Source organism: Cebus imitator, unplaced genomic scaffold (assembly GCF_001604975.1).
Source record: "Cebus imitator isolate Cc_AM_T3 unplaced genomic scaffold, Cebus_imitator-1.0 Scaffold0, whole genome shotgun sequence".
Lineage (NCBI taxonomy): Eukaryota > Metazoa > Chordata > Mammalia > Primates > Cebidae > Cebus > Cebus imitator.
The window spans coordinates 2,205,792-2,223,083 of NW_016107315.1; the positions used below are offsets into that span (position 1 = coordinate 2,205,792).

The following is a 17,292-nucleotide window of genomic DNA, read 5'->3' on the forward strand; positions in this document are numbered from 1 at the left end:
AAAAAAAAAAAAAAAAAGAAGAAAATGGGCTTTTAGTCTGGGCGCAGTGGCTCACGCCTGTAAACCCAGCATTTTGGGAAGCCAAGGTGGGCGGATTACTTGAAGTCAGGAGTTCCAGACCAGCCTGGCCAACAGGACGCGACCCCGTCTCTACTAAAAATACAAAAATTAGCCGGGCATGGTAAACCCAGCTACTCAGGAAGCTGAGGCAGGAGAATCGCTTGAATCCAGGAGGTGGAGGTTGCAGTGAGCTGAGATCATGCCACTGCACTCCAGCCTGGGCAACAAGAGTTTCCAAAAAAGAAAAAGAAAATGGGTTTTTTACCTCAATTTGGGCTCCCTCTGGTCTGCGTTGCCAACCCATGACCTGTAAACCTGTAACTTACTGTTGAAGTACCAGAGTGGGTACTTACTGCTGATTGAGCAGTGACCCCTTCTTACATGGTAGGCATGGCACATACATCGCCTTATTTAATACTGTCAACTGCCTGTGACCTAGTGCTATTGAATTATCCCCATTTCTAGAAAAGGATAACAATGAGAATAAGAATGGTAATCACAATGGGGGCCCCACATATTGAGTTTTTACAGCAGGCACCCCCACTGATGATTTTTTTTGTAAACTTCCTAATTTTTGAGGTTGGCTTTATTGTTCCCATATTTCAGATCAAGAAGCTGAGGCCCAGGGTTACACAATAAAGTGAATGGCAGAGGCAGAAATAACATCTATCCTCCTGAGCCCAAAGCATGTTCCTAAAGTTCTGGAAGCCTCCTGGAGGCTTCCTTGCTGGTCCTGTGGGACCCCCACCCTGTCTCTGGCAGCCTCCCTTCTCCTCCTGGGCAGGGTGTTCTCTGGCCCCTCATCATCATGGCTTTGAATCACAGGCCCTACACCAGCACAGCAGCGGCAGGCATGGCGGCAAGCGTGGAGCAGCGTGAGGGCACCATTCAGGTGCAGGGCCAGGGTCTCTTCTTCCGAGAGGCCCGGCCTGGCAGCGGGCAGGCTCGCTTCTCTGTACTGCTGCTGCATGGTATCCGCTTCTCCTCCGAGACCTGGCAGAACCTGGGTACACTGCGCAGGCTGGCCCAGGCTGGCTACCAGGCTGTGGCCATTGACCTCCCAGGTACTTAAGGGGCAGGCTTCTGGGCAGGGGTTGGGGAGTCTCATCAGGGACCCACAGGTGGGGGGTATAGGATCGGGAGGACCCAGCCAGGCTGGGCCCTGAGCTTGACAGAGTTTGGTCAATCACACTGCAAGGGCCTCTGAGCAGTCTTGATCCACATGTGGTCCTGACCACCCAGCTGCTCCTCACTGTTACCTGGGCAGTGTCTCAGTGTCTCTGAGCCTCTGTTTCCTCATCTGTAATGGGAAGAAAACCACACTCATGTTTGGGGCTGGCTCTAATGAGAACGGAATAAGCTAATCCATGTGAGTATGTGGCTAGTACCTGACACAGAGTAATGGGTGCTCAGCAAACTGGAAGTAAAATATTTTGACTGTGTCATAACCATAGGCTTTTGGAAAGCCCTAAGGAGTGAGACCTGAGTCTTCTGAAGCCTTGGGATACGAGGCAGGGCCTGGTGGGTGGCTAGGCCCCCAGTTGTGATCCCACATGCAAAGCCTTGAGCTGGGTTCCAGGGGAGGTAGGGTCAGTGCCCAGACTGCCTGTCATAACCCAGACGGCTGGGTCCCAACCCTTGGTGCCAGGGGCAGCCTGGCTGACCCAATCCCCTCATGCTAGGGATGGTATGGTTTCCACAGGGCTCAAGGGCAGGCCTCCAGCCCAGGCAGGATTGTTGCCAACAGTGAGTTGGCTTGAGCTTCAGGGTGAAGGTCTGGAGCTAATCTTGTTGGTGAAGCCTGAATGACTGGAGGAGGAGCTATGAGTGCAGAACCTGCCCCTCAGCCACTATCCTTCAGGAGCCTCTCCTGTGCCAATCCAGGGCCAGCTGCTTTTCACGCAGTTAATTTTCACAGTAATCTTAAATGGCAGATACTTTTGTTTTCTCCCTTTAACAGACGGGGAAACTGAGCAGCTGAGAGAGGACGGAGGGAACCCACCCAAGGTCACATAGACAGGAGATGCAGAATTGGGTTCTGGACCCAGACTTACTGGGCTTCACAGCTTGATTCTCTCCGGGACACTTACTGCTGGGGAGACGGGCACAGACGTGGAGAGAAATGCCTCATGCTTGGCACAGATAGGATAGAGTGAGGCTACTGTAGGAATAAACGTGGGCACACTGGATGTTATAGGAACCTGGCCACAGAGAAAGTGATCTAGGAGGGCTTCCTGGAGAGAGGGACCATCTCCCTTGTTTTGCCATTCACTGCTCTGGTCTTGTCTTTTCCACACTTCAATCCCTGCAGGTCTGGGGCACTCCAAGGAAGCAGCAGCCCCTGCCCCTATTGGGGAGCTGGCTCCTGGGAGCTTCTTGGCAGCTGTGGTGGATGCCTTGGAGCTGGGCTCCCCAGTTGTGATCAGTCCATCACTGAGTGGCATGTACTCCCTGCCCTTCCTGACGGCCCCTGGCTCCCAGCTCCGGGGCTATGTGCCAGTGGCCCCCATCTGCACTGACAAAATCAATGCTGCCAACTATGCCAGTGTGAAGGTACCCTTGTGTGGGAGGCTGAGGTGTCCCTGCCAGGAGCAAGGAGCAAGGAAGGGTGCATTCCTGGGCCTTCCTTATCTGGGGGCTGGGTAACCAAGGGGCGTCTTCTGGGAGGAGCTGGCTGCCCAACTCCACCCTTTTGGTTTACTCAGCAAGCTACTGTGCCGAGCCCTGTGCTAAATTGTTTACTGGGGCAAACACCAATCTGTGCCACCATGCAGTGGGCCAGCTTGTCTCTCTCCCTTATATGGGGTAGTCCCAGGGAGAGACTGAAGTGGTGGGGAGGACTGGAGCTGACATGGCAGGTCCCTGTTGACTCTGCCCCCCACCATTCCTTCCTCTCAGACTCCGGCTCTGATTGTATATGGAGACCAGGACCCCATGGGTCAGACCAGCTTTGAGCACCTGAAGCACCTGCCCAACCACCAAGTGCTGATCATGAAGGGGGCGGGGCACCCCTGTTACCTGGACAAACCGGAGGAGTGGCATACGGGGCTGCTAGACTTCCTGCAGGGGCTGGAGTGAAGCACAGCACTGCTGCAGGGGGTGGGCTGCTTGCCTGCTCTGATCTCTCTCTTCTCTCTCTCTCTCTCTCTCTCTCTTTCACACACACACACCACACGCCCTCTCTTCTCTCATGGGCTCTGGCCCATGCACATGCAACAGGTGCGTCTGTCTATATGTCTGGGTTCTTGTCTTTTGTAGTCTGTTTGTCTTTTCTGTTTCTTTCTTTTGCAGTAATAGATTGAGGAGGTAAAATCAAGAGAAAGAAACCTCAGGAATCAAGGAACATAAGCCGGTGGAGGGTAATCCTTTAGATATGCTTCTCCTATTCTTCCACTTTCCTGCCTGGCTTTTACTCCTTCCTCTGCCCTTCCCAGCCTTCCCCTGCCACCCTTCCTCCTTCTGCAAATGCCCTGCAGGCCAGCCCTTCCCCCAACACCCACTTCCCCACATACATACATGCCCACATGCACGCTTACGTGTTTAGAGCCATCCATGTTCCCCAATATGACCCTTCGCTTGAGAGCAACTGCATAGGTACATGTAACTCTGGACCAGCATGCACCTTCTCATGTGCAGCTGTGCATATACACACATGCATACTTGAGGGGGTGTTTCCGTAGTGTAGTGGTTATCACGTTCGCCTAACACATGCATACTTGAGCCTCCAAAGAAGCACTTGCACACATGAGCACTTCTAACCATGGCTGGGGAGGTGGGGACCCCATGGGTCAGCCCTTGCAGGAGACCCTTTTGCAAGGCTTAGGGTGTGGCCAGCCCTGAAAGCTACTCAGCCACAGGTTTCAGCTGGCCCCAGGCCAGAAGTGGCCCCCAGAAAGGGAGGGCCACCGCTCTGTCCCCTTGCTTTTACCCTTCCTTCTGGGTGCTCTGCATCTCCCCAAGCTACCAAGCCTGAGGCTTCTCAGCGAAGCTTGATTCCTGCTCTGAGGCTTGAGGGGTGGGAGCCAGAGTGGAGGTCGGTGAAATAAAGTGATGCAATTAGATCTCACCGGCTCCTGCGTCTAAAAAGCGCCGCCCCTCCCCCATCCCTGGGACCAACAGTGCGGGCCCCTCCCCCACTCCGGCAGGACCAGATGGTCCCCCTGCCCTTTGTCCACCAGGCCAGATGGAAAGGAAGGGAGATTGGATTCCCCTCCCCACCCACACATACCCAGGTGCCAAGAGACTCAGCTGCTGGGGGAGGTGGAGGTCAGTGGGACCAGGCTGAGCCGATTATGGAGGAGAGGGGGAGGACAGTTGCTCCCCCGACGGCGAGCCGGAGGAGATCCGGGGGACTTGAGAACAGTTCAGCTCCTCCTCCACTACTATCCTTTCCCCAGTAAAAGACTCAACGGAGCCCGTCCCTTGCGACCCTAGCCCCAAAAGGAATTTCGGGGTTAGATTCGGGGTTATCACAGAGCCGGGTGCACAGGGCCACACGACTCTCAGGCCCCTCCTCCAGCCTATCCTGCGCGGACCAGGGCCGGGCCATGCAGCTGTGGGTGGCCGAGGGGAGCGGGTCTCGGTGGGCGCGAGCCCGAGCGGAGGATGGCGCGCAGGGAGCAGAGCCGGGAGCTGGGCGGGGCGCGGGATCGCAGCCGGAGCTCTGAGGGACTCCGGCCCGGAGCGAAGCGGAGCGGGGGCTGGCGGCGGGGCCGAGGAGGGGATGGGGGGTGCAGGGGGCTCGGCAGAGGCGTCGGGCTGGCGGCCCGGGCCGGAAGGACTGGCCTGGCGGGAGCTGAGGGGCTCGGAGCCGGGCGCAGCGCGGGCGGCGCGGGGAAGGGGCTGCGAACCGCGCTTCAGTCCGGACGCCCGTGGTCGCAACCCGCCGGGCTCTGGGAGCGGCAGGGGAAGGGTCGCCCGAGCCCTCCCGGAAGCGGCCGCCGCTCGGGGCGCACCGCGGCGCGCGGGGCGGGGCGGGGCGGGCGGCTGCGGCACTGGGGCGGCTGGGGCGGGCCCGCCGCGCTGTAATCGGATCCGGGGAGGGGGCGGGGAGGGGCCGGGCCGGGCGGGCCGGGGGGTGGGGGGGGCGCGGAGCCGGGCTCCGGGCCGGCCGGGCTCCGCGCCTGTCAAACCCCTCATTGTTCGCAGCTGATGTCACTCGCAGTTGTGAGCGGCCGCCTCTCCCGGGGACAATGTGGGACTGAGCGGCCCAGCCGCCGTGCCGCCGCCGCCGCCGCTGCAGGACAGCCCCAACGAGGTAGGGCGCGGGCCGGGCGGGGCACGGCGGGCCGCGAAGTTTGGGGGTTAGTCCGGGGGCAGGGAGCCCGTGCCCGGATCCCTCGGTTGGGGTCCCGGGTTTGGAAGACTGCGAGACTGTGAGGAATACGCTCCCTGTCCCACACGGCTGAGGCCTGCACAGGTTGGGGGCGCTGGTCTGCCAGAGGAGCACCCGGCTCCAGGGAGGGGCTTCCTGGACCTTAGATCCCAGATTTGAGGCCCCCATCCCACTCGCTGTTTCTATCCTTTGGGCCTGCTCCTCTCTCTGCCGCCTGCTCTGGGTTCTAGTTCTGCTCCATCTCTGCCCTCATCTGCCACTCCCCTGTAGCTTCTGGCTGGACACACACCCCTTCCCATCCTCTGCAGTCCTTGGGTGAGCCAGAGACAGACCTCCAGGCCAGGGGTGTATGGAGATGACAGCTGGGGGCTCAGAGTGGTCCCTCCTGCCCCATAGCTCTTCAGCCCTTCAGCTCTGACCTAGCTTCTTGGCTGGGGTCCTGGGGGATGGGGGTGGGAGGCTGTGCTACTCACTTCAGCCTGGCTCTCATGCCTGCCTGGCCAGGAGAGGGAGGTGCCCGCCTCCTTGCTCCCCTATCCCTGGCCCGCCATCTTGAGACCTGTGGCACCCAGTGCCCCACCCGGCCCCAGCACCCAGGGGGGTGGTCTCCAAGGTGATGCACCCAGGACCGGTTGCATTCCTTTCTCCCCACCAAGCCCAGGATGATCATGTTCATGCTGAACCCACAGGACATGTGTTCCCAGGGGCTCTCCTTCTCCTTCCAAAGGCTCTTAGAACCCATGAACTCCTTAGGAGCTGAGCTCCTGCCCTCCCTGTTCCCTGGGTCACCCTCATTGGCTCAGGACAAGTACCTGGGACCCTATGCTTTCCTCATCTGAAAGATCTCCTGGCCTTTCCAGGTCCTGGAACCCCCTCAACCTCTAGGGCACCCCCATCCCAGCCCCCACCCCCTAGCCTTCATCAGCATGCAGGCTCAGGCTGCCCAAACACAAGGGGATTGTTCTTCTTGCATGCTCAGGGTGGGGGGCTGGGAGCAGGCAGCCCACACACCCTGGCAGGCCCAGGCCACTGAGGAGGCTGGTTTGCCCCACCCTGTGTCCCCAGACAGGCTGTCCAGCCTCCCTACTCCCATCACTGCTGTCCCTGCAGCCTCCATCACCATTGCCCAGTGGCGCTGACCTCTTTAGGAGGGCTCTGAGCTGCACAGGTAGACTCCTTAGATCTCCCAGCTCTGCCAGTTGCCTTCCATGTAGCCTTACAAACGTTTCCATTCCTCTCTGGGCCTCGGGCTTCTCTTGTGATCGGTGAGGCCTTTCCAGCTGTGACAGGCTGAGTCCAACTCCACTTGTGAAATGTACCCCAACCCCCAACTCTTCTTTCAGTCCCCCTTTTCCATAAGGAGACGCACTCTGCTCCCACCCTCTGAAAACCTAAAGCACAGCCCAAATCCCCCACCCCAGCAGCATACCTCAGGAGCCCCTAGTCCTGGTAAAACAGCAGGAGTAGGGCTGGGGATGCTGAGAAAGGAACCAGGAATCCTGTCCAGGCAGGTCCTACCTCTGCCATGTGGCTGGTCCCTCATGTCTGGGTCTTCTCACTCTACTCTCATTACTCCTCTGGGAACCTCAGCACCATCTTTGGTTCCAAAAGTCCTCAGGCCCCGTGAGCCTCAACTCTTCTCCCTGCACACTGAGCCTGATCCTGTCTCAAATTTCCTTTTTCTGGAGCTCTCTGTATCATGTAAAGACAGGCTCAGAAATGCCCAATGGGGACTTCTTTGAGTTGCAGCAACATCTTTGAGGGGCACAGGGGCCTGAGTGATCACATCGACTTGTAAGCCTGGGGAGGGCTACACAGAGGAGGTGGCATTTGAGAAGGATTTTGACAGAGAGTGAGGAGGACGGGCATTTTGAGCTGAGGTCAGCCTGGACAAAGGCCTGAAGGGCTGGAGATGCTAAGTGTGTTCTGCAGCCTGGGATGTGTGGAGGATGGGGTGGAGATGAGACCAGAGAGGCAGAGGCTGGATCATGCGGTCCTTGATGGCCTGTCCGGGGAGCTCAGGCTTTATTCTTTGGGCACTGGGGAGCCATGGGTAGCTGTTGAGCAGGAGAGTAAGCATACAGTTTTCAGAACAGAGAATGGGAGCTAGAGACCTTTCTCAATGTGGATGAGACAGTGAGGGGATGGGTAGCATGAGACCATGGCCTTTCTCCTGGAGCCCAGCCAGAGCCAGGCTTGACTTGGTTTACCTTGGTTCTGAAGTCTCCTGGGGGGCTGCCTAATGATGCTGTAAAGGAAGCTGTAGCATTTCTGGCACCTGCCAACTTGTCAGAGCTGCCTTTCCCTTCCTGGCACTTTGTCTGTGTGGCATATCTGAATGAAAAAGCCAGAGGCTGGAGCTTGTGGACCCCAGGATGCTCACCTGAGGCTCCTTACTCCTCTTCTCCTCTCCCAGCTGGAGATGGTTGGCCATCCTGGGAAGCTGGGAGGCCAAGAGGCTGGGCACATGTGTCTGAGGATGCTGGGGCAGTTCTTGTGAAGGCCTGGCTAGTCAGGAGAGTGAGCATCCCTGGAGAAGGGGATGGGCAGGAGAGTTTGGAGCCCTCGGTGCAGACCTGCTCAGGCCAAGGGTCCACCCCCATCACACCCTGCCTCCCAGGATGCTCTGAGCCATTCCCCAGCATCACTGGGTGTGGCTAGTGTGGCTGGGAAAGAAGTAGGCTGCTAGGCGGGGAGCTGGGGGTGCTGAGGGGATGGGGGGTATATGAGATGGAGAGTGAAGTCCAGGTGGGTCCACAGGCCCCAGCTGGTCCAGACATTCTGGCCAGCAGAGCGGAGGGAATCCCCCAAGGGGTGGGCCAGTCTACTTGAATCGCCTGGCCCCAGGAACCCTCCCCTCCCCTGGATTGTTCTTGCTCCAGAACAAAGGCAGGGTGGACACTTGATCCCTGCATGTGGGGGGAGCTGGCTAAGCCCCCGGCCCTTTGGGCAGCTGTCATGAGAGAGAGAGAGAGAGACAGCTGAGGGGGAGGGGCAGGAAGGGGGCAGTCGCCATCGCTTACACAGCTGTCACCACCCGCCCCCTCCAGCCTGAGTGGCAGAAAGCCAGGGACAGAAGGGGTGGGCACCGAGGCTGGGGAGGGGGTCTGGGAGTCAGGAGGGAATGCCCGATGTCAGAGGTCCAGTGTGAGCTTGGTGTGTTCTGCCAGGGAGCCCTGCTGACAGAGGGGGCTGGGCACTCTCGGAGGTGAGCTGGAGGTCAGTGTGGCATGTTGTGTGGCTGCCACGTGGGTGGCCTGGCAGAGACCCAGGGCCCACCAGGCTGCAGCAGCAAATAACTCCCTAGAGCCCCAGTGAGGGCAGGGGGAGCCAGTGATGCCTTATGGGGCTGCTTGTTCCTTGGGCCCTAGGAGAATAATTTGAAGGACATGGGTCAGTACCCCTTGATCTTTCCTTAAGATGGCAAAAACCTTGAGAGTCTTTCAGAACAGGAAGGGTGCAGAGAGACCAGCAACTCTCTCCTTGCCCCCAGCTCCTAAACACAATACAGGTGGGTAAACTGAGGCCTAGGTCAGATGAGGAACTGGCCAAGGTTACCCGCTAGACTTGGGGTGGTGGGTCTCTGCTGGGCACCCAGGCATCTTTTCATGGCAGAAGCTCCAGTTCTGGCCATGTTCCAGACCTCCTGCCCCATTTTTTCCTGGAGCCACAAGAGGTGATGTAAAGATGGTATGGGGACAATGTCAGGTCTCCCACTGGTTACCATCCCAAGGGGGTCTTTGAGCCCCAGAAAATTTTGGAACTTATGACTGAGGCTCTGGACAAGTTGTCAGTCCTTTCCAAATAGTATCCCTGTCTACTAGCCAGGCAAAGTTCTCAGAAACGACTGAAGCCCAGTCCCCACTTCCGAAGGAGCCTGCCCTCCAGGAAGAGGACTAACAGATCCAGACAGGAGCAGCCTGAAAGGGGAGGCAGATGGGGCTTTGGATAGCCTCACACTAGCAATGCTAGGCCCACCATGTCCCATCTCTCTGTGACCTTGGGCAGGTTACTGATACTCTCCAGGCATCAGGTTCTCCTGTGCAATGAATTCATCTGTTCAGCTAACCAGTATGTTAGCTGAGTTCCAGTGACTTGCTTCAGTCTGTTCTGAGCACCTTCTCTGGCCTGGCTCTGAACTGAGCCCTGGGGACGTAAGGAAAGGCAGCAGCCATGGCTCCTGCTCCAAGGGGCTCCTGGGCTCCTGGGCTCCTGGGCTCCTGGGCTTGGCTGTCCAGAGAGGCAGAAACAAGCGCGTCATCACAAGTGCTTTGATGGGGGAAGTGCAGGCAGCTGGGGGAATGTCTAGCAAGGGCAGCCAGCGTGAGGCTGGCCAGGATGCTCGGAGAGCACAGTCCCCACATCCACTGCTCCTCTCCACCCTCTGGAGTGCCTATGGCAGAACTCAAATGGAAGGAGGAGCAGCTGCACGCAGGGGAGCAGGGTGTCACCTCTGTTGGAGAAGTGAGGAAACAGACCTTACGCTGTATGGTGGCTTCCCCGGGCTTCTGAGAAGGAGCCAGGCTGGGAGTCGCCTTCCCCTTCCGTGCTCACACTTCAGCTAGCAAGGGGAGTTCAGAAGAGGGCATTGGACAGAGCTTGATGCCCTTTCCTGTCATGTCAGGATGGGGCAGGGGGCTGAGGAGGAAGGCACCCAGAGACCTCTGGAGCGTTCCAAGCCCAGCACACTCGTCCTTCGCCCGCACACCCTCCTGGGCAGGAGGAATTTGCAGTGTTAGGGCTTGGGCTTGGCCCAGACTTAGCACCAGTTGGTCCTACTCCCTGTTTTCCCCATAGGGTTCTGGTCCCCTAGTGAGCTCCCCATCAAGGCTGAGCCTTGGCAGGAGACAGCCGCCTAAGGAGAGGGATTTCCAAGCAGGATTAAGGTTCAGGATTAAGTTGGGCCTGAAAAGGGGTCGGGTGGGGAGGGCTGGTGGTGGAGCTAATCCCAGCAGCTAATCTCAGGCTCCACCTTCCTCCATCAGTTAATGGCCTTGACATTCCCGCAGCCCACCAAATCCTTTTCTTACCCATCACGCAGTCCCAGGGAGAGATGTTCCCTCCATTTTATGAGTGAGGAAATTGAGACTCAGAGCCCAAGTGACTTGCTTCTGGTACAGTAGAAAGTGTTCCAGGCTGGGAGTGTGGCCAGCCTGGACACTTCTTCCCTCCTGTTCCCAAGGCCATTTTCAGCACATAGGAGAGAGATTGGAAACCAATGTGCAGAACTGCCAGTCCCCTGACACCCTGTGCCCCACCCACTGCAGCCCAGTGCTGAATGAACCCTGCCCAGAGGTGTCTGTAGTGAGCCTCTGCTCTAGTGACTTCTGGTAGGTGGGAGTGGCCTCTGGAGGTGTGGCTCAATTCCCCCCTCAGTCCTCCCTCAAGCCTTTACCAGGCAGGGCAAGACCTGACGATATCTGAGGCCTCCCTCCCTCCCTCCAAGACTTCCCAAGGCCACTCCAGCTTCCTCCACAACTGCTCCTCTGTGCTCCAGCCAGTATAGGATATGGCCTCGGGATGCAAGTGCCTTTTGTATGGAGTAAACTTTCAGCCTGCACTCCACCATCAAGCCCCCATCCACAGAGGTTCCCTCGTCCAAGAGGTCAGGGAGGAGGCTCTCCTCTCTGGATGCCCATAGATTCCTATTTAGTATTTCTTTTAGTGTCTCAGGGTAAGGGAAAGACTAGGTACCTACCCTGTATGGGCTTATTGTTTTAATTTTCGTCACTCTTTGGAGATGGGAATTTGTATCCCCTTCTACAGATGGGGAAGCTGAGGCTCAGAAGGGTCGAATGGCTCCCCAGGCTTACACAGCTTGTGAGACACACATAAGCACCCTGGTCAGAGGGATGTGTGGCACTCAAGGTCCATGCAGTCTCTTTCCTCTGGGAGTTTGGCTAGCCCAGCTCTGGGGTTCCCATGTAAGGGCAGGGGCAGGGTGAACTGGGCTCCTCTTGAATCCCTCTTTGGCTGCCCCTGCCAGAGCCGGCCAGGCCGCAGCGTGGACATACTCGCAGGTCGCTGTGGCCCCAGCCCCGCCTGACAGGATGAGCGGCTCGGATGGGGGGCTGGAGGAGGAGCCAGAGCTCAGCATCACCCTCACGCTACGGATGCTGATGCACGGGAAGGTGAGCGGGACATGGAGGCCAGGCGAGGCCGGGCTGGGCTGGGCTGGATTTCACTGGGTGTCCCAGTGGGGAGGGGCTGGGCCTGGGTACTGGCACCCATCTGACAGCTCTTGTCTTGTCTGCAGGAAGTAGGCAGCATCATCGGGAAGGTAGGTGACCAGCTCTGCTCTGTACATCCCTCTCCAGCTGAGGCCTCGGCCCTGGGACCTCTAAGGTTAAGAGTGATCCTGTTTTGTCTTCCACAGAAGGGCGAGACTGTAAAGCGAATCCGGGAGCAGGTGAGGATGGAGTTTGGGGTAGGAGCCAAAGGCACTTGATGTGGAGGGGAGATCCCTGCCCCACCTTTTCCCTGAACCACTCCATCTGGGCTGACCACTGAGTGCTCCAGAGGGTGGCGGTTTTGAGCCGTGACTGGTTGAGCGGGGCAGGCAGACGAGTTCCGGCGAGGGAGCAGGGAAGATTCCCCACTGCCCAGCGCTCGTTCTGTATCTGCAGAGCAGTGCCCGGATCACCATCTCCGAGGGCTCCTGCCCTGAACGCATTACCACCATCACCGGGTCTACAGCTGCTGTCTTCCATGCAGTCTCCATGATTGCTTTCAAACTGGATGAGGTCCGTGGCTGGCCAGGGCAGGAGGCCAAGAATGGTTCCCCGGGAGGAACGCAACTCCAACCCCAGATAGTGGCTGTGGGTGGGAGGGGAGGTCAAGCCCTGGGCAGTGTTCCCTTGAAGTGGGACTGGGGAAAGGGTATGCTCCTGACCCCAGGGTGGATGTAGCAGGAATGAGCATGGCTAACCTACCATCTCCCTGTCCTAGGACCTTTGTGCTGCTCCTGCAAATGGTGGAAATGTCTCCAGGCCTCCAGTGACCCTGCGCCTTGTCATTCCTGCCAGCCAGTGTGGCTCACTGATTGGGAAGGCCGGCACTAAGATCAAGGAGATCCGAGAGGTGAGGGGAGAGGGATACCACCCATAGGGAGTCCCAGACAAGGGAGTAGTTGTAAGAGGGGTGCTAGGCTGATGGCATCCTCTCCCTTAGAGAGCTCTGAGCCTGGGCAGCCCATTTCTGGGTTATAGGAGCAGCCAAAAGTGGCCCCTGTCTTCTGTTTGCAGACTACAGGTGCCCAGGTACAGGTGGCAGGGGACCTGCTCCCCAACTCTACAGAGCGAGCTGTTACAGTGTCTGGGGTGCCTGATGCCATCATCCTGTGTGTGCGCCAGATCTGCGCTGTTATCCTGGAGGTGCTGCCCTGGGGCAGGGAGAGAGGGGCAGGAGATGGGCCCTGGGTCTGCCTTGTCGGGCCCCCTGTGCCACAGGTGGGGCAGAGCAGGGCTGCAGGGATAGATGATGAACTCCAGGGATCATGTGCATTTCCCTGGGGTCATGGTGGGGGCCTGAGGCCACTGGGTAGCTGGGGAGGTTATCAGAGCCTGAGGGGGTCCTGACAGAGCCTCCCCATTTATGCCTTCCAGTCCCCACCCAAAGGAGCCACTATCCCCTACCATCCGAGCCTCTCCCTAGGTACTGTCCTTCTCTCCGCCAACCAGGTGAGGGGAACAGCAGGGGCAGTGGGACACATTACTAGAGAAGGGGGATTGAGATGGAGGAGGGGATGGAAGAAGGAATTGGGGGTTCAGGGAGAGGGGAAGGAGTGACCCTGGCTGAACCGACCTAATGTCACAGTAATCCCTGTTTTACTCCCTTTGTCTCCACAGGGCTTCTCTGTCCAGGGTCAGTATGGGGCTGTGACCCCAGCTGAGGTGAGTGACCCACAGCCCAAGGCACCCCTTCCCAAACCAAGCCTCTTCTGACCTCTGACCCCTCTTCTTTGGCACAGGTCACCAAGCTCCAGCAGCTCTCAAGCCATGCGGTCCCCTTTGCCACACCCAGTGTGGTGCCAGGTGAGCAGCCCCTGCACAAGGAGGCAGAGGAGGGTCCTAAGAGGGCAGCGCTTCCCTTCCAGGAAGAGTGGAAATGGTGGGGCGGGAAAGGCCTGGAACCACACTCAGTCCCTCTTCCCCACTCAGGACTGGATCCCGGCACACAGACCAGCTCACAGGAGTTCTTGGTTCCCAATGATGTGAGCAGGGGATGGGATGGCTGGAGGGTGGGTAGGGAGGCTGGGGGTCTGGGCCTCACCCAGGGTTGAATTCTGCCCTCCCTCTAGCTGATTGGCTGTGTGATCGGGCGTCAGGGCAGCAAGATCAGCGAGATCCGGCAGATGTCAGGGGCACATATCAAGATCGGGAACCAAGCAGAGGGCGCTGGGGAGCGGCATGTGACCATCACCGGGTCACCGGTCTCCATTGCCCTGGCCCAGTACCTCATCACTGCCTGGTGAGCGTGGGGTGGGCGACATCGGGGGAGCAGGTCATGGTTCTCATGTGCCCAAGAAAGGCAGGAGTGGGGAGAGGACAGCTGGCCTCCTCTCTCTGTCTGGGCCGGACCTCTGCCTCTCCTAACCCTACCCCAATTCCCCACAGTCTTTGCCTAACTCACCCTCTGTTGCCCCATCTCCTGCCTCCATATCCACGCCTCATGTCCTCATTCTTCATTGCTGTCTCTGGCCGCCCCATTTCTCCCTGCACCCCATGCTGTATCTGCTTGTTCTTTCTTCCTCTTCCACCCTTCCCATCTTCCCCTCAAATACATCCACCCATGTCATTGTTCTCTCTTCACTGCCTCTCTCTTGCTTTTCATCTAATCTCATGCCCATCTCTGCCCTCACTGCCCCTCTCTCACTCCCACTTTCCCCTTCATCTCCCCTCTATATCCCTCTCTCCAGTCTAGAGACGGCCAAGTCTACCTCTGGGGGGACACCCGGCTCGGCCCCCGCAGACCTGCCTGCCCCCTTCTCGCCGCCCCTGACGGCCCTGCCCACAGCTCCCCCTGGCCTGCTGGGCACACCCTATGCCATCTCCCTCTCCAACTTCATCGGCCTCAAGCCCGTGCCCTTCTTGGCTCTACCACCTGCTTCCCCAGGGCCGCCGCCGGGCTTGGCGGCCTACACTGCCAAGATGGCAGCGGCTAATGGGAGTAAGAAGGCTGAGCGGCAGAAATTCTCCCCCTACTGAGGCCAGCTGAGGTACAGGCAGGGGCAGGCAGGACCGCCAGCAGGGGGCTGCCTCCGCACCCTACTCGCCCAAGGAGACTCCACCCTGGGGTCCCAAGTGCCGCTAACGCCCAGACGCATGGATGCACCCCCTACCCTGCCTCCGTCTATGGGAGTTCCTTCTCTCAGAGTGGGGGCAGTTCTGGCCCAGGGGTCTGAGCTGTGGCAGCCCCAGGCCAGGGGGCCCTACCCCTCAGCTCTGTGCTTGGATACAGGGATCAGCCAGGGGACTCCCTAGTGCCCCCACCATGGTTGGTGTCACTCATGCACTTCCCATCCCTTAGGGCTTCCTGGCCTACTCCTTGTGGGAGTCAGGGAGGAGGGCCGGGGGGTAGCTGGGGCCAGGCTTCTCTCCCCACCACCTGCAGATTTCTTGCTGCTTCCACTGATACCCTTTTGACTGGAATGAACTGGCTGGGCTTGTCAGGGGGCACCCCAAAGGGGGGGCACTGCCAGGTAGCTGGGGGAGTGGCATGGGGCAGGGGCCCAGTTCTCAGCAGCAGACACTCTGTACAGTTTTTTCAATCCCTGTTTTTTGAATAAATATTCTCAGCGACCAAGAAGTTGTGAAATACTGGTGTTGTGGGTGGGAAAACCTCTAGAAAATGGGTGCAGCTGAGGTCCTGGAGGACCCCCATGTGTGAATCCACCAACCTCAATTAGGCCTCAGTGCCTTCCACATGCCAGTTCTGCGGCTTCAGGACCCTTAGAGGGTCAAGTCATCCCGCCTCCTGCTTCTAACACCAAACTGGTCCAGTTGTCTTCTGGGCATTTTAGAAGCAGACGGAGGAGTTTCAGTAGCTTTGTCCAGACTCTCCTTGGTGCAGATGTCAGGGAAGTCCTGAGGGTCTCTCCAGTGATTCTTCCTACTGCAGCTATAACCCAGATCCTGCCCTGCTTGGCGGATCACTTTGGTTGTGAGCCCTTAGGGCCCTCTTCTCTGTGACACCTGCCTACCTTGACCTGGGGACTACCTGTGAGTTTCACAAACCACCTATGCTGGAGGGGCCCTTACAGATGCTGCAGGGTGCAGATGGGAAAGCCAAGGCCTAAGGAAGGGTCAGCCTGTGCACAACGCTATGCAGTGCTGGGCCCAGACCCCAGCTTTCCTGGCTCTCAGAAGTCCGTGGGCCTCACCAGGCTGCAGACACCCTTTCTCCTCCTGTTCCAGTGCCAGATGTCCAGCAGGGCGCCTGTGTAAGGGTTGGATGAGCCCCCACGGAAACCACCCTCCTTTCTCCTGCTCAGGAGAGAAAGCTCTCAGGTGGCCCCTGGCATGCTGGGGCACCGAACTCCAGCCAACTCGGGGGTCTGTTCTGGCGCCTCAGAAGGGCCAACAGTAGGGCCCTCTGGGGGTCTCTGGAGGCATCGCAGGAGTGCCCATGGGTGCCAGGCTTGCGGAGTGCAAGCCCGAGGAGGTCCAGGCAGTGCACGGCGAGTGAGGCGGCCCAGTGCCAAGCGCACGGGGCGCTGCAGCAGGCCATACAGGAAAGGGTGAGCCGCGAAGGCCGAGTAGGCGACCCAGGTGACAGCCGCCTCGGCTTCCATGGCCTGCGCTGCGGGTGCCAGGCACGCGCAGCCATAAGGCAGCCAGCAGGCTGCAAATTGGCCCACGGCCAGCGCTGGGGCCAGGGCCGCCTTGCCCCCGGGCAGGCGAGGCCGGAGTGGCGGCAAGATGGAAAGGCGGCTATCCAGAGAGTCCGAGCGGAGCCGGGACCCGCGAGCCGGCCGTGGGGGCCTCAGGGCAGCGCGACGCGCCACCACGAAGATGCCGCCGTAGGCGCCGAGCAGCAGGAGGGCGGGCAGCGCGAAGGCCAGCAGCGCCCAGAGTGGCCGGAAGGGCCCGAGGCCCCCCGCCAGGACCGAGCAGCGAGCAGGAGCTGGGGGCGGCGCGGGCGGCGGCCCGAGCAAGGAGAGCGCGCCCAGCAGCCCGGCTGCGGCCCATACGGCGGTGAGCACGAGCACAGGCGGCGGCCGCGAGCCTGGCCGCAGCGGGTGCACGATCAGGCGGTAGCGCGCCAGGCCAAGTGCGGCCACACCGAGCGTGCAGGCAGGCAGCAGCGCTGCGGAGAGGAAGCGCGCGGCGCGGCACGGCGCGGGGCCCAAGCGCACGCGGCCCAGCCCCGGCGGGGGTGCGGCCAACAGGCCCAGCGGCATGATGGAGGCGGCCGCCAGCAGGTCCACGACGCACAGGTGCGCCAGGTAGAGCGCGTCGCGCAGTCCCGGCGTTCGCAGCACCACGACCAGCAGCGCACCGTTGCCCAGCAGTGCCCCCACCTCCACGACAGCTGCCAGGATCAACGCCACCGAGCCTGCGACTTCCGAGGTGTTCAGCCCTGTGGAGTTGGCCATTTGGGCTCTCAGGCTTCACCCTGCGCTGGAATGTAGATGGCAAAATATAGAGCCTATAGTTGCAGGATTTCCTTCACCTGTCCCTATCTCCTCCTGTCCCTTGCTCCTCCGGCCCCTCACCTCATTGGCTGCCCAGGAGGTGGCTCCGACGCCCAGGCCGCCATCCTCTCGGGGGCTTGGCCAGCCCCATGGAGGAGCGCAAGGATGAGTCTGGCGTCTCTCTCCCCTGCCCCAGTCCAGCTCCAGCAACTCAGCCCCTGTCGGAGATGGTACTGGCTGTCACTCTGATGTTGCCACACAG

At 59.4% G+C, this 17,292-nt stretch overlaps 3 protein-coding genes across 9 annotated transcripts in view; 2 read left to right on the top strand and 1 right to left on the bottom strand.

Moving 5' to 3' along the window:
• Positions 1-4,121, top strand: part of ABHD14B (abhydrolase domain containing 14B) — a 4,988-nt gene extending 867 nt beyond the window's left edge. Inside the window, exons 2-4 of one of the 2 annotated variants that reach the window (XM_017546985.2) lie at positions 886-1,124; positions 2,372-2,613; positions 2,959-4,121. In XM_017546985.2, the coding sequence (XP_017402474.1) occupies positions 914-1,124; positions 2,372-2,613; positions 2,959-3,138 (633 nt within the window). In that variant the 5' untranslated portion in view covers positions 886-913 and the 3' untranslated portion in view covers positions 3,139-4,121. Of the gene's footprint in view, positions 1-267; positions 1,125-2,371; positions 2,614-2,958 lie in introns of those variants that run through there. The other variant, XM_017546918.2, reaches the window with a different exon arrangement.
• A 1,010-nt stretch (positions 4,122-5,131) lies between these two features.
• PCBP4 (poly(rC) binding protein 4) lies at positions 5,132-15,199 on the top strand. 5 transcript variants are annotated; one of them, XM_017546366.2, is made up of 14 exons: positions 5,134-5,317; positions 10,578-10,725; positions 11,382-11,526; positions 11,652-11,675; positions 11,772-11,804; positions 12,022-12,138; positions 12,344-12,475; positions 12,640-12,768; positions 13,000-13,074; positions 13,243-13,287; positions 13,365-13,428; positions 13,555-13,607; positions 13,695-13,864; positions 14,313-15,199. In XM_017546366.2, exons 3-14 carry the CDS (start codon positions 11,446-11,448, stop codon positions 14,599-14,601), a joined length of 1,212 nt encoding a protein of 403 aa, XP_017401855.1. In that variant the 5' UTR covers positions 5,134-5,317; positions 10,578-10,725; positions 11,382-11,445; the 3' UTR covers positions 14,602-15,199. The 5 variants fall into 5 exon arrangements, with proteins under 5 accessions (XP_037594210.1, XP_017401855.1, XP_017401915.1 ...); XM_017546426.2 differs by having other exon boundaries at positions 12,027-12,138; XM_017546280.2 differs by lacking the exon at positions 10,578-10,725.
• On the bottom strand, positions 15,151-17,292 carry GPR62 (G protein-coupled receptor 62). 2 transcript variants are annotated; one of them, XM_037738385.1, is made up of 2 exons: positions 17,112-17,292; positions 15,151-17,011 (listed from the first exon to the last, which is right to left on the bottom strand). In XM_037738385.1, exon 2 carries the CDS (start codon positions 16,989-16,991, stop codon positions 15,900-15,902), a length of 1,092 nt encoding a protein of 363 aa, XP_037594313.1. In that variant the 5' UTR covers positions 16,992-17,011; positions 17,112-17,292; the 3' UTR covers positions 15,151-15,899. The 2 variants fall into 2 exon arrangements, with proteins under 2 accessions (XP_037594313.1, XP_017402095.1); XM_017546606.2 differs by having other exon boundaries at positions 15,151-17,016.

Coding starts and splice junctions, on each gene's coding strand:
- PCBP4 (XM_017546366.2), top strand. CDS start 11,446: ATGAGCGGCTCGGATGGGGGGCTGGAGGAGGAGCCAGAGCTCAGCATC. Junction 13,608..13,694: donor AGTTCTTGGTTCCCAATGAT/GTGAGCAGGGGA, acceptor CCCTCCCTCTAG/CTGATTGGCTGTGTGATCGG. Junction 13,865..14,312: donor CAGTACCTCATCACTGCCTG/GTGAGCGTGGGG, acceptor CCCTCTCTCCAG/TCTAGAGACGGCCAAGTCTA.
- GPR62 (XM_037738385.1), bottom strand. CDS start 16,991: ATGGCCAACTCCACAGGGCTGAACACCTCGGAAGTCGCAGGCTCGGTG.